Source organism: Hyla sarda, chromosome 5 (assembly GCF_029499605.1).
Source record: "Hyla sarda isolate aHylSar1 chromosome 5, aHylSar1.hap1, whole genome shotgun sequence".
Lineage (NCBI taxonomy): Eukaryota > Metazoa > Chordata > Amphibia > Anura > Hylidae > Hyla > Hyla sarda.
The window spans coordinates 89,407,348-89,424,354 of record NC_079193.1 but is presented as its reverse complement, the minus strand read 5'-3'; the positions used below and the strand labels follow the sequence as shown (position 1 = coordinate 89,424,354).

The window sequence follows — 17,007 nt, the reverse complement described above, 5'->3', positions numbered from 1 at the left end:
TATTGTAATCGTATGGACCTACAGAATAAAGATGTGTCATTTTTACCGAAAAGTGCACTGCATAGAAACTGAAGCCCCCATTTTTTCCAATTTACCCCACACATATTCTTTTTTGTTTTACTATATGACACCTTCCCCAATGTGTGATCCCTTCTCAATACAGATGTCAGGCCAATGTGGAAGGAATCTAATATTTCCACCCAACAGTGTGCCTCCAGCTGTTGCAAAACTACAACTCCCAGCCGTTGGCTGTCCGGGCATGCTGGGAGTTGTAGTTTTGCAACAGCTGGAGGCACACTGTTTGGAAAACCTTACGTTAGAACATATCGAGGTATTTGAGATCGTTCTCCATTAATATGAGTGTCCGGACAGTCGCCGAGTTCAGGGACGCCAGCGGGTCACTAGGTGCAGTACCCGGGCCGGCCGCCAGGGCTCAGTACTTCATTTCTCTGACAGCCGAGGCGGCGCTTACGCTAGGAGAGCGGAGCTTCTCCTGTCCGAGTCACATATACGCCCGGGTCCGGTCTGGAACAAGGTGAGTGCGGGCTGGAGGGCAGGTGACCGGACTGTGGGCGGCCGGGGTGGACGGAGGGATCTCGGGTGTTGTCTCCCCTCCCTGGTGCTTCTGTCTCCTCATCCTCCAGTATGTGCAGGTGTATATGATGGCTGCTGGATGATGTATAGCGGGGCAGAGAGCGTCCTCCGTGTGTCCTCCGGATCTGTGCAAATATAAACACATCTATATGTCCTGTATACATCACATCTATATGTCCTGTATACTGTACATCACATCTTTAGGTCCTGTATACTCTACATCACATCTATAGGTCCTGTATACTGTACATCACATCTATATGTCCTGTATACATCACATCTATAGGTCCTGTATACTGTACATCACATCTACAAGTCCTGTGTACATCACATCTATAGGTCCTGTATACATCACATATATAGGTCCTGTATACTGTACATCACATCTTTAGGTCCTGTATACTCTACATCACATCTATAGGTCCTATATACTGTACATCACATCTATCGGTCCTGTGTACATCACATCTATATGTCCTGTATACTGTACATCACATCTACAGGTCCTGTGTACATCACATCTATAGGTCCTGTATACATCACATATATAGGTCCTGTATACTGTACATCACATCTATATGTCCTGTATACTGTACATCACATCTTTAGGTCCTGTATACTCTACATCACATCTATAGGTCCTGTATACTGTACATCACATCTATATGTCCTGTATACATCACATCTATAGGTCCTGTATACTGTACATCACATCTACAAGTCCTGTGTACATCACATCTATAGGTCCTGTATACATCACATATATAGGTCCTGTATACTGTACATCACATCTTTAGGTCCTGTATACTCTACATCACATCTATAGGTCCTATATACTGTACATCACATCTATCGGTCCTGTGTACATCACATCTATATGTCCTGTATACTGTACATCACATCTACAGGTCCTGTGTACATCACATCTATAGGTCCTGTATACATCACATATATAGGTCCTGTATACTGTACATCACATCTTTAGGTCCTGTATACTCTACATCACATCTATAGGTCCTGTATACTGTACATCACATCTATAGGTCCTGTGTACATCACATCTATATGTCCTGTATACTGTACATCACATCTATAGGTCCTGTATACATCACATCACATCTACAGGTCCTGTATACATCACATCTATAGGTCCTGTGTACATAACATCTATAGGTCCTGTATACATCACATCTATAGGTCCTGTATACATCACATCTATAGGTCCTGTATACATAACATCTATAGGTCCTGTGTACATCACATCTATAGGTCCTGTATATATCACATCTATAGGTCCTGTATACATCACATCTATAGGTCCTGTATACATCACATCTATAGGTCATGTGTACATCACATCTATAGGTCCTGTGTACATCACATCTATAGGTACTGTATACATCACATCTATAGGTCCTGTATACATCACATCTATAGGTCCTGTATACATCACATCTATATGTCCTGTATACATCACATCTATAGGTCCTGTATACATCACATCTATAGGTCCTGTATACATCACATCTATAGGTCCTGTATACATCACATGTATAGGTCCTGTGTACATCACATCTATAGGTCCTGTATACATCACATCACATCTACAGGTCCTGTGTACATCACATCTATAGGTCCTGTATACATCACATATATAGGTCCTGTATACATCACATCTATAGGTCCTGTATACATCACATCTATATGTCCTGTATACATCACATCACATATACAGGTCCTGTGTACATCACATCTATAGGTCCTGTGTACATCACATCTATAGGTCCTGTATACATCACATCTATAGGTCATGTATACATCACATCTATAGGTCATGTACACATCACATCTATAGGTCCTGTATACATCACATCTATAGTACCTGTATACATCACATCTATAGGTCCTGTGTACATCACATCTATAGGTCCTGTATACATCACATCTATATGTCCTGTATACATCACATATACAGGTCCTGTGTACATCACATCTATAGGTCCTGTGTACATCACATCTATAGGTCCTGTATACATCACATCTATAGGTCATGTATACATCACATCTATAGGTCATGTACACATCACATCTATAGGTCCTGTATACATAACATCTATAGTACCTGTATACATCACATCTATAGGTCCTGTGTACATCACATCTATAGGTCCTGTATACATACTAACTGTATACATAACATCTATAGGTCCTGTATACATCACATCTAGAGGTCCTGTATACATCACATCTAGAGGTCCTGTATACATCACATCTATAGGTCCTGTATACATAACATCTATAGGTCCTGTATACATCACATCTATAGGTCCTGTGTACATCACATCTATAGGTCCTGTAAAGTTATCTAGTGTTCATTTACCCTAATAGGAGAAGCCAATAATCTGCACTAAAAATAGTCCCCAAACTGGAGCAGTTGCTGTCACCGGATTATAAAGCACATAGAGAGCTGAATTAATGACAAAACACTGTATTTTTCTGCTTATTATACGTTTTTGCAGCAAATGCACTGGTGTGTTACACTAAATGACAAAAAGAAAATGCATTAACCCCTTAAGGACTTTTTTGCACTTTCCATGTTTCCTTCTTGCTTTCAATTTTCCATCTACAGACCCATATCAGGGTCACCAATTGTACTTTGTAATGACATCATGACATTTTACCACAAAATCTACAGTAAAACCCAAAAAGGAAAATATTTGTGGGGCAAAATGATTTTAAATAAATTCCATTTTGCAACTTTAAGGGGGTTCCGTTTCCACAAATTCCCCCAAAAAAGTAAAAATGACATGTTATCTTTATTCTGTAGGTCCATACGATTATTTTAACTTTTTGTAAGAAAATTAGTATACTTATTTAAAGTGCAACTGCTGCCAGAATTTATCCCCTAAAACAATGCTGTGAAAGAAGCTTAGTAGTGAAATGCAGTTAAACCTGTCACGTACCGGCAGGACTGGAAGTGGATCCTCTGAACCAGAGAGGCGATGACGCGGGTTGTTCCAGAGGACCGGTTCTAAGTGTCTAAGTGGTTACTGGTTTTCACCAGAGCCCGCCGGGATGGACTTGCTGCGGCGGTAACCACCAGTTCGTATCCTCCAATAGCAACTCGACCTCTCTGGTGGCTGATATGGCGTTGTGCACAGGGAGCAGGCAAGAGCGTAGTCGGACGTAGCAGAGGTCAGGGCAGGCGGCAAGGGTTCACAGGCGAGTATACGGTAGCAAAGGGTTCGGCAACTGGTTAGGTAATAACACTGTAGGGAACGCTTTCTCAGTGGCACAAGGCACAAAGATCCGGCAAGGGCAGGAAGGGGCAGGTGTCTTTTATTGGGAATTGACAAGGGAGGTGTGGCCCTTTAAATTTACTGAAGCCGGCGCGCGCCCTAGAGAGCGGGGCCGCGCGCGCCGGGAACCAGGGATGCCGCATGGGGAGCAGGTAAGCTTAACGGGGACGCGGCGCGTGAGCGGGGACCAGCTGCCACGCTAGCCGCGTCCCTGCCAGGCTGAGACCCGCACTCCCGGTCAGTGTGTTTGACCGGGAGACGCCGGGACCCCAGAAGGGGAAACACAGGCAGCGGCGCTCCGGTCCGGAGGTGGAGGCCGGAGCGCTCGCTGTGACAGTACCCCCCCCTTAGGTCTCCCTCTCTTTTTGGTATCAAGAAAGTTGAGAATGAGACTGCGGTCCAAGATGTTACTTTCAGGCTCCCAAGATCTTTCTTCAGGACCGCAGCCCTCCCAGTTGACCAAAAAGAATCTTTTCCCCCGAACAAGCTTGGAGGCTTGGATTTCTTTAACAGTAAAAACATCGGAGGTACCAGTGACAGGGGTGGGAGAAAGAAATTTGGGAGAGAAGCGATTAAAGATAGCAGGTTTGAGAAGGGAGACATGAAAAGAGTTATGAATTCTGAGGGAGGGAGGAAGATGGAGTTGGTAGGACACCGGGTTAATGCGGCTCTTAACTCTGAAGGGACCTAGGTAACGAGGGCCCAGCTTGTAACTTGGTACCTTGAATCTGATGTATTTCGAGAAGAGCCACACCTTGTCACCGGGACGGAATTCTGGAGGAGCTCTACGACCCTTGTCGGCCTGGAGCTTCATACGGGCCGAGGCCTTGAGGAGGGCTGAGTGAGTCTCTCGCCAAATAGATGAGAAGCCCAGAAGAAGATCCTCTACCGCAGGTACAGAGGAGGGAGTAGAGGTCCTAGGCAGAGGTGGCAGAAGATGGGACCATAAACCACAAAAAAGGGAGACTTGTTGGTAGCGGAAGATTGTTTGTAGTTATATGAGAACTCTGCCCAAGGGAGCAAGTCCGACCAATCATCTTGGCGGGCGGACACAAAATGGCGTAGGTAATCTACCAGAGTCTGGTTCACCCGTTCTACTTGGCCGTTGGACTGTGGGTGATACGAGGAAGAAAAGTCCAGCTTGACTCCGTGTTGACCACAGAGACCCCTCCAAAACTCAGAAACGAACTGCACCCCCCGGTCAGAGACGATGTGTCTGGGAAGGCCGTGGAGGCGGAAGATGTGAAGAAAAAATTGTTTGGCCAACTGAGGCGCAGACGGGAGACCAGGCAGGGCGACAAAGTGAGCCATCTTCGAGAATCGGTCAAATAACTGTCATACCATGGGAGATCTGTGATAAAGTCCATGGCGATGTGTGACCAAGGGGGTCTCTGGAACAGGAAGAGGCAAAAGAAGGCCGGCAGGTCTCTGACGAGGAGTCTTGCCACGGGCGCAGATCGCACAGGACTGAATGAATTCTGTGACGTCTCTCTCAAGTGAAGGCCACCAATACCTTTGAGAAATTAATTGAAGAGACTTCTTAATCCCAGGATGACCGGCCGGAAGGGAAGTGTGACCCCACTTGAGAACTTGCAGTCGGTGGCGAGGAGGAACATAGGTCTTACCCGGAGGAAGAAGCCGTAAGTCCACAGGTGCAACGGAGATGAGACATTCAGGTGAGACAATGTGTTATGTCGCCCACCACATCCGAAGAGTGAGAAAGGGCATCAGCCCTGATGTTCTTGGCAGCAGGACGAAAGTGAATCTGGAAGTTGAAGCGAGCGAAGAAGATGAACCAATGGGCTTGACGGGGATTTAATCTCTGAGCAGACTGGAGGTAGACTAGATTCTTATGGTCCGAGAAAATGGTCACCGGGTGAGGAGCACCCTCGAGAAGGTGTCTCCACTCCTCCAAGGCCAATTTGATAGCCAATAGTTCTCTGTCCCCGATGGCGTAATTCTTCTCGGCGGAAGAAAAGGTCTTAGAGAAGAAGCCACAAGTTATAGTTTTGCCCCTGGAAGACTTCTGAGTTAATGCATCCACTTCAAGGAAAAAAGGTTTGGAGGGATCTGGCCAGGAGAGAACAGGTGCCGATGCAAATGTGGTTTTCAGGGACTGAAAAGCCTCTTCAGCGTGAGGAGGCCAGGACTTTGGATTGGCACCCTTTTTAGTTAGATCCACAAGGGGAGCCACTAGGGTGGAGTAATGAGGAATAAACTGTCTGTAATAATTGGCAAAACCTAGGAACCTTTGTATGGCTCGGAGACCAGAGGGGTGTGGCCAGTCTAGAACTGCGGATAACTTGACAGGATCCATTTGCAGACCTTGGGCTGAGATGTTATACCCCAGGAATGGCAAGGAGGTACGCTCAAACAGACATTTCTCAATTTTAGCATAGAGACGGTTACTTCTGAGTCTGGTGAGAACTTGCCGGACATGGTCTCGATGTTGCTCCAGATTGGACGAAAAAATAAGAATATCATCCAGATATACTACAACACAAGTATAGAGAAGGTCCCGGAAGATGTCGTTCACAAACTCCTGGAAGACTGCGGGTGTGTTACATAGTCCAAAAGGCATCACCAAATACTCAAAATGACCGTCCCGGGTGTTAAATGCGGTCTTCTATTCGTCTCCTTTATGAATGCGGATCAAATTGTAAGCCCCGCGGAGGTCCAACTTGGTGAAGATCTTGGCTCCTCTGAGACGGTCAAAGAGCTCAGAGATTAGTGGCAGAGGGTAACGGTTTTTAATGGTGATTTTATTGAGTCCTCAATAATCAATGCAGGGACGGAGAGAACCATCCTTTTTGGATACAAAGAAAAACCCGGATCCAGCAGGAGACGAAGACTTTCTAATAAAACCTCTCTGTAAATTCTCACGTACATAGTCCGACATGGCCTGAATCTCTAGAGGTGAGAGAGGATAGACTCTGCCCCGAGGAGGAGTAAAGTCCGGTAACAGGTCAATGGGACAGTCATACGGCCTGTGAGGAGGAAAAGTCTCCGCTTGTTTTTTGCAGAAGACGTCCGCAAATTGATGGTAAGGCTTGGGGAGACCTGGTGGCGGAGGAACAGGTGGGGCCCGTTTGATCGGAGAACGCTTAAAGCACAGGTCAGAGCAGGAGGAACCCCAACGCAGAATCTCTCCGGTGGACCAATTCAAGATAGGAGAGTGGCGTTGCAACCATGGTAACCCCAGCAGGAGTTCGGATGAGCAGAATGGAAGAACAAGAAATTCCAAAGTCTCGGTATGAAATATCCCAATGTCCATCCGCAGTGTCTGGGTGCGGTATTGTACCATAGCAGAGAGTTTCTCCTTGTTGACCGTGGAGATTAGGAACGGCTTGGGTAGACGGGTAACATGAATTCGGTACTTGTCGACCAAGGAGGCGTGGATGAAGTTACCGGCTGAGCCGGAGTCCAAGAAGGCGGCAGCAGAGAAGAAGGACTTAGATGAAAGGAACAACTGCACGGATATTATGAGGCGTGGAGAGGAAGAATCCACACCTAGTAATGCCTCTCCCACATTCACTAGGTGCGAGCGTTTCCCGAACGTGGGGGACGGAGAGGACATTCCTTAAGGAAATGCTCAGTACTACACAGTACAAACACAGATTCTCGTCTCTACGACGGCTCTGTTCTTGCGGGGTCAGGCGAGACCGGTCCACCTACATGGCCTCCACAGCGGAAGACCCAGAGACAGGTAGAGGTGGACGCTGGAACACTGGAGTCAGACGAGGGCAACGTTTAGGACGAGCTTTTTCCTTTTCAAGATGGAGTTCCTCTTGTCTTTCGGAAAAACGTTTGTCAATCCTTGTAGCTAGCAGGATGAGGTCACTCAGGGTGGTAGGCAGATCACGTGCAGCAAGGACGTCCTTAATGTCAGAATTAAGTCCCTTCTTAAAGGAAGCACAAAGAGCTTCATTATTCCAGTTCAGCTCGGAAGCAAGAGTGCGGAACTGGATGGCATAGTCACCCACGGTAGAATTTCCTTGGGACAGGTTTAACAAGGCAGTCTCTGCGGAGGTAACCCGGGCCGGTTCCTCAAAAACCCAACAAAACTCCTGACAAAAACTCTGGACAGAAGCAGTGGCAGGATCAGCGCGGTCCCAAAGTGGCGTAGCCCAGGCTAGGGCCCTCCCGGAGAGTAGGCTGAGGATGAAGGCTACCTTGGCTCGCTCAGACGGAAACTGGTCAGACAGTAGCTCGAGGTGAAGAGAGCACTGAGATAGGAACCCTCGGCACAGTTTAGGATCTCCGTCGTATTTGTCAGGAAGAGACAAACGGATTCTGGCTCCAGTGGCAACCTCAGGCGGAGGTGATGCAGCAGGTGCAGGTGGAGGTGCAGGCTGTTGCTGAGCAGGCAGGAGCTGTTGCATCATGGCGGTCAACTGGGCCAGCTGCTGACCTTGCTGGGCCACAATGGCGGTGAGGTCTGCTAGACTTGGCAGAGGAACATCAGCGGTATCCATGGCCGGATCTTACTGTCACATACCGGCAGGACTGGAAGTAGATCCTCTGAACCAGAGAGGCGATGACGCGGGTTGTACCAGAGGACCGGTTCTAAGTGGTTACTGGTTTTCACCAGAGCCCACAGCAAGGCGGGATGGACTTGCTGCGGCGGTAACCACCAGGTCGTATCCTCCAATCCTCCAACCTCTCTGGTGGCTGATATGGCGTGGTACACAGGGAGCAGGCAAGAGTGTAGTCGGACGTAGCAGAGGTCAGGGCAGGCGGCAAGGGTTCACAGGTGAGTATACGGTAGCAAAGGGTTCGGCAACTGGTTAGGCAATAACACTGTAGGGAACGCTTTCTCAGAGGCACAAGGCACAAAGATCCGGCAAGGGCAGGAAGGGGCAGGTGTCTTTTATTGGGAATTGACAAGGGAGGTGTGGAACCAGCGCACCAATTATTGGCCCTTTAAATTTACTGAAGCCGGCGCGCGCGCGCCCTAGAGAGCAGGGCCGCGCGCGCCGGGAACCAGGGACGCCGCACAGGGAGCAGGTAAGCTTAACGGGGACGTGGCGCGTGAGCAGGGACCAGCCGCCACGTTAGCCGCGTCCCTGCCAGGCTAAGACCTGCGCTCCTGGTCAGTGTGTTTGACCGGGAGACGTCGGGACCCCAGAAGGGGAAACACAGGCAGCGGGCGCTCCGGTCCGGAGGTGGATGCCTGAGCGCTCGCTGTGACAATACCTTTGGCTCTTTTATAAAGATATGTCTGCGTTACACTACTAAGCTGCTTTCAAATACAGGGCACAGTTTTAGGGGGTACATTCTGGTGACAGTTGCACTTTAAAATTGTCCTCTTCTGACCTCTATAACACTTTTCTTTTTCATATACGTTGCTGTTTGAGGGCTCATTTTTGCATTGATGGGACGTTTTAATAATTTTTATAATTTTTTTTCTGGTAGATCAAAAGACCAAAAATCAGCAATTGTGGACTGTGGTATTTTATTATGTTTGCACCATTCACTGTGCGGTCTCAAAAACATTATATTTTAATAGTTGGACATTTACGCAGACAGCGATACCACATATTGTTATTTTATTTGAAAAATGGGAGGGGGCTAATTCACATTCATTAACATTTTTTTTTACATTTTATTCACTATTTTTAAGTCTGCATAATCTTTTGAATGCATACACTGAACAATGCTATGCAATAGCATATCATTCATTAGTGTTATCGGTTCTCCATTAGTACAGGCTGCTGAGGCTGCCTGCTCTGTTGGAGCACCGATCGGACAGATTCAAGATGGGTGATTGACCTCTGTCTGTCCTCTCAGCTGATCAGGACCCCACGATAGCAGTCAGGATTCCCTGAAATAGCAGCCTGGACCCGCCGGTTGACACGTGCCCAGCTCTGAAGCGAGTGCAGGCTGTAAATGTATCACCTATGTCCACTAGGGATCGGGGGACATTGTGGTCCTAAAGCCTTTTCTTTCCTTGACTGAAAAAGAAGGCAATGTACTGTAGGTTCAAGAAGTATATGGTGCTGGGAACTAAATGTGCTGCTATCTGGTACCTATACACAATGAATGGGTGAACACCAAAGGAGCATGCTAAAGGATTATTATTTTATTTTATTTTATTGGGTTAATATGACATCTGACAAAAAACATCCCTGTAAGCACTAAATTATATCTGAGAGAAGCGGAGCTCCAGATTATAGACTGCTATGAGAGCGCCTATGTATCAGCATTCTCCCTCACATCCCTCCACTGCACACAGGCTTCTTGTTATCCCCACAGACAGCTCTGTGTTTCCTGTGCTTCATCCATCTGCCTCTCTATGAATACTTCACAATGACATTTGCTGCTTTATGCTTCTGTTTGTGACTCCAGAATGTCTAGGAGAATTTCACTTATTTTGAAGCATATGAATACACACATTTGTATATGAATTACATACATGAATACAATTTATAAAGGTAACATAGTAGGACTGGTGCTGCTGGGGTCCGATAAAGGACCTTAGAGGAGATCTGCAGCTACATATAACTTATCCCCTGTCCGCAGGGTCTGATCGCGGGGAGTGCGACCGCTAGGACCCCCCCCCGCCATTTCCTGTGCGGGGCCCTGGCTGTGCCGCAGCACTCCCCGTGCAGGAGGCGTGTCAGCTGCAGCATAACCACCTCTCCCATAGAGCTGAATGGAGGGGGCGTGTCTGTCGACCTCTGTGATGTCGACCACACAAGCACTAGCTACGCAGAGCCGCAGGAGTGCTTGGTCCCGGTATGGGAGATTGCGGGGGTCCCAGCGATCAGACCTCCCCCCCCCCCCCCGCGATCAAACACTTATCAAGGATAAGTTATATACTGCTAAAGAACACTTCTCCCCTATCCTGCGTCCGACTGCTGGGATCCCCGACATGCAGAACTGTGTTGGCCGCAGCATGACACCGTGGCTGACATGCCCCACCCGTGTATCTCTATTGTAGAGGCAGGGAAGCACAAACATTAGCCGCACAGAGCTGCGGCAGTTCCGGGCCCTGTACGGGAGATCGCGAGGGTCCTACCGCTGGGACCCCCAGTGCTCAGCCACTTATTCCCTATCCTGCGGATAGGGTATAAGTGTTCTATGGCTGCAGTACTCCTTTAAGGCCATGCTCACACGGCAAAATGTCCGCAGAAAAATTCCGCTCGGGCATTCTGCATATTTTATTGCACATTATCTTCAATGGGGATTTAACTGTTCTATTCACATAGAGGAATTTTAGTATTCCGGATTCCGCTAAATTTTAAAACATGGATTAAAATTTTGCGCCATTCCATTCAGAGTCTCATTGGGAAGATAATGGGGATATTTGTGGGTAATTTGTCATAGACGCCATATCTAATACTATTAGAATCTTTATTGATACAGGTCATTGTGATGCATGCTGTTATGGAAGGTCTCAAAACTTTAGACATATTGGCCGACATTTATCATTGTCTTTAAACTGTTTTTTTGTGTCTAGAAAAGGTGCAAAAAAGGCACAAGCAGGGTTTATTTGCGCCTTTTGGTTTACACATTTCTGCTGATTTTGAGTTGAAATCCACTGATTTTGGCAATACACATGATATGGAAGGGATTTATGAACCAAAAAAGGTGCAAAGCCACTGAAAAGTCTCGAAAACTACACCAGCCCAGACTTAGCTTAGCTTTTTGGTGTATGTGAAGAGAGAAATTTCAGAAAATGTGACCTGCACAAAATGTATCAAATGTTCTGCGACCATTTCCTAAATTTGGTGCTCCTGCACATTACCAGCACACAAAAAAAAAGGTGTAGAAAAATGCTTCACTTACACTACAATGATGAATGCCGACCATTGGCCCTGATTTACTATTGTAAACCCGACATGTTTTGTTGGGTTGTGCACCAGAATTTGGTGCATTGCGTCACAAATTGTGAGAAGTTGCGCAATACAATGTAAAAACCCAACCAACTCTCCATTTTACTCAGAAAACCTGAAAAATGGGTGTGGCCGCAGGGGAAAGGGGACGTGGTCGCCGAAAAGGGACAAGTCCCTGAAACTTTTGAAAAATCCCAACATATTTACTAAGGGTTTCGCAGAATATGTGGAGGTTTTGAGTTTTTGAGTTCTGGAAAACCCCACAGATTAGAGAAGTTGTTAAAGGGGTACTCCGGCCCTAAGACATCTTATCCTTTGGAGAAGATAAGATGCCTGATCGCGGGTGTCCTGCCGCTGGGGGACCCCGCAATATTTCATACAGCACCCCACCACACAGCCGTCACACCCCCTCCCATAGGCTTGCATTGAGGGGGCAGAGCGTGACATCACACGGGGGTGGAGCCGTGGCGTCACGATACTCCGGCCCCTTGATCATGATTCATCAGACCCGGAGTGCTGTTCTCTCTGGATGCTGATGATAGTGGGGTGCTGCATGAAAGATTGAGGGGGTCCCCAGCGGCGGGACCCCGCGATCAGGCATCTTATCCCCTATCCTTTGGATAGGCGATAAGATGTCTTAGGGCCGGAGTACCCCTTTAAAAAGCAAAATGTAGGGAAACCTTAGTAAATACCATGGAAAAATACTTGCAGGGAATTAAAACCCACTAAGGCAACTACACTCCACTCTTAGTACAGTGGTCCCTCAACATACGATGGTAATTCGTTCCAAACGACCCATCGTTTGTCGAATCCATCGTATGTTGAGGGATCCGTGCAATGTAAAGTATAGGTAGCTGTACTCACCTGTCCCCGTCGCTCCGGACCAGGTCCTCACCGCTCCCGATGCTGTCCCAGGGGCTCCCGATGCTGTCCCGCTGCTCCGGTGTCTTCTTCGCGATCCTCCGGCTTCTTCCGCAACTTCTGCAGGGTCCGGGCCTCGCTTTCTGGTGACGTTATTACGTTGCTGCGCCGGCGCGGCGTGCGTAGTGACGTAATAACGATGCCGGAAAGCGAGGCCCGGACCCTGGAGAAGATGCGCAAGACACCGGAGGATCGCGAAGTGGACCCGGAGCAGCGGGAATAGGTAAGCGAACCTGCCAGGGATGCTTAAACTGCTATCCGACAGCAGCTTAAGCATTTTGCGCTGTCGGATAGCAGTTAATGCGATGGCCCCGACATATAAAAGCATCATATGTCGATGCTGACATCAACATGCGATAGCCTCTGAGAGGCCATCGTATGTCGATTTCATCATATGTCGGGGCCATCGCATGTCGGGGGGGTTACTGTAAATCAGGGCCAATATTTCATAAACATCACACATACACATCTACATTAGATATCTACTAGAGTTCTTGTTTTTTTGCCCTTATCATAGGATGAGTTGTTCACCCCCAAGCTACTGCTTTGTTGCCCTGCCATCTCGAACTTCAAATGGTCATATCTTGTTTGCGAAGAACTCCGCACGCCCACGAGATGAGGTTCAAGAGGTGCTACATGTACCATCTAAAAGTCATGAGGCTGGAAGCAAAGTTCAAGTAAGGTTAAGACTGGATTTACATCTTAGGAAACTATGTATTATTTTTTATCTACCATCTCAGTATTAAAGGGGTACTCCGCCCCTACACATCTTATCCCGGAGATCCTACCACTAGGGACCCCCACGATCTCCCTGCTGCACCCAACATTCGTTTAGAGCGTTGGTTGAAGTGCCGGAGGCTCCTGACATCATGGTCATGCCCGCTTGTGACGTCATGGCCACGTCCCCTCAATGCATTCCCCTCAATGAATTCCTTTGGAGAGGGGATAAGATGTCTAGGGGTGGAGTATCCCTTTAAGTAACACAAGACACTACAGCACCATTACGGCTGAGCTCACAACATTTGTACCCCATAGAATTGAGTAAGGACAAGTACAGTGGTCCCTCAAGTTACAATATTAATTGGTTCCGGGATGACCATTGTATGTTGAAACCATTGTATGTTGAGACCATAACTCTATGGAAACCTGGTAATTGGTTCTGAAGCCACCAAAATGTCATCCAAAAATAGGAAAAGGTGAGGATTAAAGATAAATAAGTAGATAACTAATATAGATAAAGCAAGTCCTTACATATAAAAGTAATAAAGATCTGCTGGTGCTGTAAATCACTGTCTATGTCAGTGTTTCCCAACCAGGGTGCCTCCAGCTGTTGCAAAACTACAACTTCCAGCATGCCCGGACAGCCAAAGGCTGTCCGGGCATGATGGGAGTTGTAGTTTTGCAACAGCTGGAGGCACCCTGGTTGGGATACAATGGTTTATGTAGAGGACAGGAGCTTCTTCAGGGTCCTATACAGTACACACAGTGTCCCACATGGAGCCGCCCTTACTTGGTGTCCAAAGGAGCAGCTAACCCTGGCACAGGTAAGGAGTAGTACAGAACTTGTAGTTCCTCCCTGTACTGTAGGGGGCGCTGCCAGACACCAGTCAGTGCTTGTACTTCAGTAATAGAGGTGATTTGCCAGTAAAATGCCCATTCTGATTGGTCAGTTCCTACAGTTGTGACACATTTCACAGATCTGGACTGTCTGTAGCATTGTATGTTGAGTCTGGTTTCAAGTTACGATGGTCCAGAAAAGACCATTGTATGTTGAAACTATTGTATGTTGAGGCCATTGTAAGTTGAGGGATCACTGGACACAGAATCAGCAGGGAGGTAAATGTCCAGGACAGCCTGCTGCTTGCAGTAGTAATGGATTACCACTTTGCCCATTTTAATTTTGATATTTTGTCATATGTTTCGGGCAAGTGAATGTATCGTAAACACGCCTGCCAGAGGGTTTTTAGGGTATAAAAATAAGGGCATGGCTGTATAGGGCTTTTGGCCATGAATCCATACATACTTCTCATTTGTTAAAAAGGTACTCCGAAGGAAAGGAAATGTTTTCAAATCAACTGGTGCCAGAAAATGATACAGATCTGTAAATTACTTCTATTTAAACATCTTAATCCTTCCAGTACTCATCAGCTGCTGTATGCTCCAGAGGAAGTTGTGTAGCTCTTCCAGTCTGATCGCAGTGTTCTCTGCTGACACCTCTGTCCATGTCAGGAACTGTCTGGATTGGGAGAAAATCCCACAGCAAACCTTCCTGCTATGTATAACTTTCTGGCATCAGTTGATTTAAAAAAATGTTCCCTCAAAAAGACCCCTTTCCAGCCCCGAGATATCAGACTTTAAAATTATATAAAAATGAGGCTTGAGAGTCCACTGGGCATTCCGCCCCCAGCGCACATAGAGGAGAGATTAACTGGTCAATGGGCCAAACTGAGCTGAGGGGAACTCCCTAATGTGCATATAGTAGATTGGTGGCAGAAAAAGACCACCTGGTCCAGCTAGTTTGCCCTTATATTATTTCCTTATTATTTTTGTCTTGGATATATATATATATATTCATACAAGGCATGTTTAAAGGGGTAGTCCAATGGAATAAAATGTTTTTAAATCAACTGGTGCCAGAAAGTTAAACAGATTTGTAAATTATTTCATTTTTAAAACCTTAATTCTTCCCGTACTTATCAGTTGCTGTATGCTCCAGAGGAAGTTGTGTTGTGTAGAAGGTTTGCTATGGGGATTTGCATCTACTCTGGGCAGTTCCTTACATGGACAGAGATATCAGCAGAGAGCACTGTGGTCAAACTGAAAAGAACTACTCTACTTTCTCTGTAGTATACAGCAGCTGATAAGTCCCCTTTTATATTCAGTTACTGTTGATTTACCAACCTCATCTGGTGAAAAGCTGTATACAGCCATGTCATTACTTTATACCTCAAAAGTCTGCTGTCATTTTTATTTTAAAACTTCACAACTGTCACACAGAAAATGAAAAGACAAGGGGGGATACAGCGCTCCGTGGTGTAATAAGATTAAAACCTGTGTGGTATATTGTATGCTATATTTAGCCGCTCACCTGAGCTGGTTGTGTACCCAAATACACAACAATGGTGAGCACATATACGTATTGGGGTCCGCAGCCAACCGGCCCAATTTAAAAGGAATGGAGAGGATAGCTTCAGCGGGAATGCCGGTTTCACATGGCGCAGGACACAGGATGCCAACAGGTAAGTAAAAGCAAGTAGTGATTTATTCTTCCAGCATGCAACGGGTTTCCCTGCCTAAGCAGCTTCATCAGGCTTCTTGCCTGATGAAGCTGCTTAGGCAGTGAAATGCGTTGCATGCTGGAAGAATAAATCACTACTTGCTTTTACTTACCTGTTGGCATCCTGTGCCATGTGAAACTGGCATTCCTGCTGAAGCTATCCTCTCCATACACAGAAAATGAGGCAGGTTCTGGTAATGAGTAAACCCCCGTTTTCCCCAGAGCATCTCAGGCCCCTCAATCTGCTGATAATGGCCTATCCTCAGTATAAGGCTGTGTATATTCAAGTCCTGGGAATGCCTTATAAATTGATCCAGACATTGCTTTATAAAGTATCTACTAGATAGTACAGGCTGATACTTCATCATCATTATAGAAAAGTATACAATGTTATCTGACATTTATATCACTTTCTAGTGTACATATCTTACCATTGACCAAGCTGCCAAGACTCATTCTCTGATACTTAGTAAACCAACCTGGATGTGGGGAGCTGAGATGGGAGCCAATGAGTATGGACTGTGCATCGGTAATGTGGATGTCATTACAAAGCAAGCTACAGGTGACACCGCCTTATTACTAGGGGCAGATCTTGTCAGGTAAGTGATCTGATCCATATTTGTTCTTGCTTGAGGAAAACATTTTGGAGCCTTTATTTTTTTAGTAATATCAAAGGGGTTGTCCCATCCCACTGTTTTAGTTTTCTGGCCAACTCCTGCCTGCCTACGGCCGCAGGAAGTCATTGTAAAACCTGGAAGTAAGCGAATTGAGGAAGTAACAGTGACACAAACGGCGTAGCTCCATGAGCTGAAATGTTTACTTAACCCCTTAAGGACTCAGCCCATTTTGCCCTTAAGGACTCAGACAATTTAATTTTTACGTTTTCATTTTTTCCTCCTCGCCTTCTAAAAATCATAACTCTTTTATATTTTCATCCACAGACTAGTATGAGGGCTTGTTTTTTGCGCGACCAGTTGTCCTTTGTAATGACATCACTCATTATATCATAAAATGTATGGCGCAACCAAAAAACACTATTTTTGTGGGGAAATTAAAACGAAAAACGCAATTTTGCTAA

General features: G+C 46.3%; 1 protein-coding gene across 2 annotated transcripts in view; it reads left to right on the top strand.

Moving 5' to 3' along the window:
* The first annotated feature begins 339 nt into the window (after positions 1-339).
* SCRN1 (secernin 1) overlaps positions 340-17,007 on the top strand; it is a 32,570-nt gene continuing 15,902 nt past the window's right edge. Inside the window, exons 1-3 of one of the 2 annotated variants that reach the window (XM_056519905.1) lie at positions 340-535; positions 13,170-13,329; positions 16,347-16,528. In XM_056519905.1, the coding sequence (XP_056375880.1) occupies positions 357-535; positions 13,170-13,329; positions 16,347-16,528 (521 nt within the window). In that variant the 5' untranslated portion in view covers positions 340-356. Of the gene's footprint in view, positions 536-624; positions 644-13,169; positions 13,330-16,346; positions 16,529-17,007 lie in introns of those variants that run through there. The other variant, XM_056519906.1, reaches the window with a different exon arrangement.